Source organism: Sporobolomyces salmoneus (genome assembly GCF_050403485.1).
Source record: "Sporobolomyces salmoneus JCM6883 DNA, S_salmoneus_JCM6883_v1_ctg149, whole genome shotgun sequence".
Taxonomy (NCBI): domain Eukaryota; kingdom Fungi; phylum Basidiomycota; class Microbotryomycetes; order Sporidiobolales; family Sporidiobolaceae; genus Sporobolomyces; species Sporobolomyces salmoneus.
Genome location: NW_027481014.1, coordinates 1 through 4,369, shown reverse-complemented (window position 1 = coordinate 4,369; position 4,369 = coordinate 1). Strand labels below are relative to the sequence as shown.

General features: G+C 51.2%; 2 protein-coding genes across 2 annotated transcripts; both read right to left on the bottom strand.

Annotated features, from left to right (window-relative positions):
- Positions 1-219: 219 nt before the first annotated feature.
- JCM6883_007166 (uncharacterized protein) lies at positions 220-2,025 on the bottom strand (the record flags this gene model as incomplete). The annotated part of the gene is made up of 4 exons (XM_076635690.1): positions 220-520; positions 748-1,817; positions 1,882-1,953; positions 2,014-2,025. The coding sequence occupies 4 exons, from the start codon at positions 2,023-2,025 to the stop codon at positions 220-222; spliced, it is 1,455 nt and encodes a 484-aa protein (XP_076484328.1).
- A 722-nt stretch (positions 2,026-2,747) lies between these two features.
- JCM6883_007165 (uncharacterized protein) lies at positions 2,748-4,369 on the bottom strand (the record flags this gene model as incomplete). Its single annotated transcript, XM_076635689.1, has 6 exons — positions 2,748-2,974; positions 3,041-3,278; positions 3,347-3,459; positions 3,531-3,720; positions 3,788-3,893; positions 3,959-4,369. Coding segments are annotated over 6 exons (1,285 nt in total), but the record flags the coding sequence as incomplete, so codon positions are not given.

Genomic DNA, 4,369 nt, shown 5'->3' with positions numbered 1-4,369 from the left:
CTCGGCGATTTCAAACGATTTCGAACCCGTTTACGGAGCTCCTTTCGACGTCCTCAGGTCTTGTTGGTAAGTTCTAGCGGTCGTAGGCTCGGCGCTGGAGGGTATGTGGAAGTAGACGATAGAAGATTGCAAAGTAAAGTAGTATAACGACAAAACGAGCGAGATTCATAGTTGTACATGGATAATTCCGTGACCCTCCTACAACAAGACCACCACCTCTCATCCTTCCGACGTATCTCTCGCCTGACTGCCTTCCAACGACGAGTCTGCCTCGCCTCCATCCCTGTACCTCAAATTGAACGTGAAGCATTCCTCCTCCTCCTCCCCCTCCTCAACATACCCCGTCATATCGATACTTGTCGTCATATTGACCTTGTAATATTCGAGTTTGTCCTTGGGGGGCATCGGGTTGAGGTCGATCAGGAGGGGAGGCAGCGGTACGTTGTGAAGAGTGGCGAGTCGACGAGCGTCCCTCAAGACGCAAGAACATCCTCGAAGGTAGGCTCGAGCGACTCCTCGGCTGTGATACTCCAGGATTTGTAGCGACAAAAGTACTTTGACACTCTTGAGATTGGAGTGAACGATCATTCCGTGTCCTTTTGCGACTTCTTCCAGTTCGTTCGCCAGCCGGAGTCCGTTCAGTATTCCCCTTCCCCTCGCTCGTAAAAGCCTCCCCTCGTGCCGTAGTCGATGAAAGGCAGCTTCCAGCCCCTCATATCTTCCATACTGAAGCAATCCTCGACTAACATCCATCCCTTGTACAGAATTCCATCGAAATTCCGGTGATCGGTCTCCAGTTGGACCACTTCTGCTTCTGCCGTTTCAATTTCGACCCTAGACCATTCGTGACATTTGTAATTGAGCGCAAGATACCGAAGGTTACGGAGTCGCTGGGGTCCTCGGAAGAGTTTGAGGATATCGGGACGCAAATCGGTGACCTCGAGGCTGAGACTAACGAGATTGGGGAAAGGGCGAGGGTGTTTGAGAAGATCAGATGAGTCGAAGGTGAAGGGCGATTCGAGGTGGAGTTCTCGCAGACTGGTAAACTCGGAGAAGTCGATCGGGGGGACATCGCGGACCGACGGGTCGTAGTACGACAGGCGAAGAGAGTAAAGGAAGGGTCCAAGAGGTGGGAGTATTTTTCGCAAACAATCGTATTGGCTGCGTGTACGAATAGCGTAATCCAAGGAGACGATTTTGGCGGCGGGAAAGAAACGAAGAAACGAGGACGGATCGGCAACAATCGAATCGGGGTCGGATGCGTATCGTTCAGAGTCGAAAACGACCTCCTCGACTTGATTCGCGGTGATGAAGGGAGAGTTGACCTTGAGAGAGGATTGGTTGAATTCGACTCTCCTCAAACTGGGAAGTAGACTCAATCCTTTGACGAGGTCAGACGTGATTTCGATTTTGAAGAGTCGACAAGTCTTGAGGTTTGCGAGGTAGCGACCGGGGTTGTCGCCGCTTTCCACCATTTCGAGAAGTTGCGGGCAACCCGGGGGAGGTCTCAAAATGGTAAGAGCGGGAAGTTTCGACAAACCGTCGAGCATCGAAGCTCGGGAAAGGCTGGATAAGCTTGTGTAATCCGAAAACGAGATCCCCTTCACGAAGGTGGCGAGGTGAGGGTGACTGTCGAGCATTCTCGAGAACAGTACGATTTTCTCGCTGCTATCGATGTTGATCCAGTTGTGACAAGCTCTTTGATGATGCGGATGGAGCAGCTTCGAAGGTGGGAGAATGGAGAGTCTGTATCGTGCAGCAGCGAGTTCGTAGTTCCAGTCGAGGAGCTCGGGAGGGAGGAGAGAGAACGGATCGACCTGAACACGAATTTACGAGAGATCAGCATCGAGCGAAAGAAGCAATTTCAGGGCGTGCACTCACGTTCGAGGGCTTAGCAACCGCTTGAGATTCAAGCGTGAGATCCTCCAGCGCGGAGTGCGCTTGTTGAGTGACCTGCAGGAGAAGAGGAAGAAATCAGCCGATGTTCGCCCGTCAAAAGAGCTGACTACGTACCTCGGCCGACATTCCGAGCTCTAATCTCCTCCAAACGAGCGTGCGAGTGTCCTGGGTGGTCGAGAAGTGAAGAGAGGGGGAGAAAAAGAGGAAACTCTCTTTCTCCTTCCCTCCTCTCCGTCCCGCGAACCCGATCCAGCCCGATCAGCACATATTCAGCAAGTCTCTCTCCTTGAAATACACTGTCCTACCCCGCCGTCTTCGCTTTCTTACGTAGCCAGCCATCACATCGTTCAACCTGTCTTCATCTCCCATTCTCTCTCCCAGTCCTCTCAACCTCCAGAGCAGTCTACGAGAAGGTCTATCAGGTTGGTCAGCCTCGAATCTATCGGTACCACGAACAAGAAATCCCTCTCCGTCGCCCTCTCGATACTTCTTTCAGTCTCACTTCTCTTCCTCGCATCTTGGCGCTTTCCTCTTTGCAATACAGCAGTGGCACTTGAGGATGTGTACATCAAAGTTCCTTACTGTCGCGTACTTTCTAACTCCCTAACTAACGTATTGTCTCGCGAGAGTGTCAATCGATCAAACGTCTTCTCGCTCGCGAGCTTGCATTCGCTCAAAGACTCAGAGTCGACTCTTCGTAAACCCTCTCAGTCGCTCTCGATCGAACCGGCAACAGAACCCAAAAGAAGTGTTGAAGGGAACGAAAACGACGATTTTTGAGTTTCAACGAACAAACAGACGGAAAACGAGCTAAAGACATTCAACAAAGAGCGCAAGAGTCGAAAGTTCTAGCGCTTGAGGGTCGAGTAGATGACCTCTTGAGATTGAGGGAAGAAGGAGAAACGTTGTTCCTTTGGAATGATGAAGGTCGTGAGGGTGTGAGCCGGTCCCGAAATGGTGTTGTGAACGGCGCCGAGTCGACCGGAAGCACCAGGAGCGCGAGCGAGATCGGAGAGGGAGAAGAAGGATTTCGCGACTCCCGTAGCGATGATCGTGTTGAGTCCCTCGGCGCGAGCTAGACCCGACAACGAAAAGAGTCAGTCTCGCTTGACAGTGAGAAAGAGGAAAAGATTGAGCGTACAAGAACGAATTCCAGGTTCAGAGAGTTTGTAGAGGGTAGGGTCGCGATCCAACTTGACTTGTGAAGGTTGAGGGAACGCCTGAGGATCCAAGTTGACCTTGGTCCAATCGATGTAAACGAGATTTCCAGCCTTGACTTGAACAGGGTGAGCTCCTCCTCCGAGTTGAACCGACGAACGAGCTTGACGAACGAATCCTCCTACGGCGGGATCGAGTCGGAGGGCTTCATTGACGTAGTGCTGCGAATCGAGAACGAGAATGAATCAATGAGAGAAGAAGAGAGGAAAGAGGAGAGGGGAGAACTCACTTGGATCGTCGAATCATTCGCGAGGCCGACGTCGGTAACAGTCTGAGTGTGGAGGTCACGAAGGAACGCGGCGTTTTCAGGACGGAGGTAGAAATCGATCGATTTCGCACAAGCTGTAACAACGACGACGAGAGAGAGTCAGGCTCGACGCTGGAGGAGAGTCAGGAGGGAGAAAGGGACTGACCAGTGACAGAAGAGACAAAGTTGATCATCGAGAACAAGAGAGTGTCGGCAATTTCGTCGAGAGGACGAGAGGTGTTTTCGAGTACTCGATCGTAGAGTTTGCGAGCGTTGTTCGACATGACCACTCCTTGACCACTCTTTTCTCCGAGCAAGATTTGTTTGACGTCTTGAGCCAAATCGTGAACCTTCGACTACCCGGAGAGAGAGGAAGAGAGAGTCAGTCAAGATCGCAGAGAGACGGAGAACGTGAAGACTCACCGAAGTACCGTTAGCTTCAGCTAGACGGAAGTCGATGACGAGTTTGAGAACCGAAGTGTTCTTGACGACCGAGTTACGAAGTTTGAATCCTTGAGTCGCATCGTAACTAAACGGAGTCGAGAGACGAGGTCAGATCGATCCAAGCTTATCCGCGAGAAGAGTGTGACTCACTTGAGGTGAACGTAAGTGTAAGCTTCGCAAAGAGCATCGTAGAGTTGATGAGGAGTGAGTAATCCTCGAGGGTTGTCCTTCGTTTTGAGAGGGAATCCAAGTTGATCCGAGATCCAACCCATGCAAATCGGAATGATGACTTGTTGAACGACGTTCAACCTCATTTGATCTTTCCCATACGACCAACTGTATTTCGAAACGAGTTCCTTGACTTTCGGAGCGATCTGAGCGACGACCAAGTTTGAGAATTGAGTCGGGAAGAACGCCCTATCGATGATTTCTTGACAGGCTGAACGAGCCTTGATCTTGGATTTGACCGAACCGAGCAAGTTGAGGAACGAAGGTTGTTGTTCCTTCAAGACGTCGAGAGGAGCTCCGTAAACGGGTTCGAAATCGTTCGAGATTGCAGAA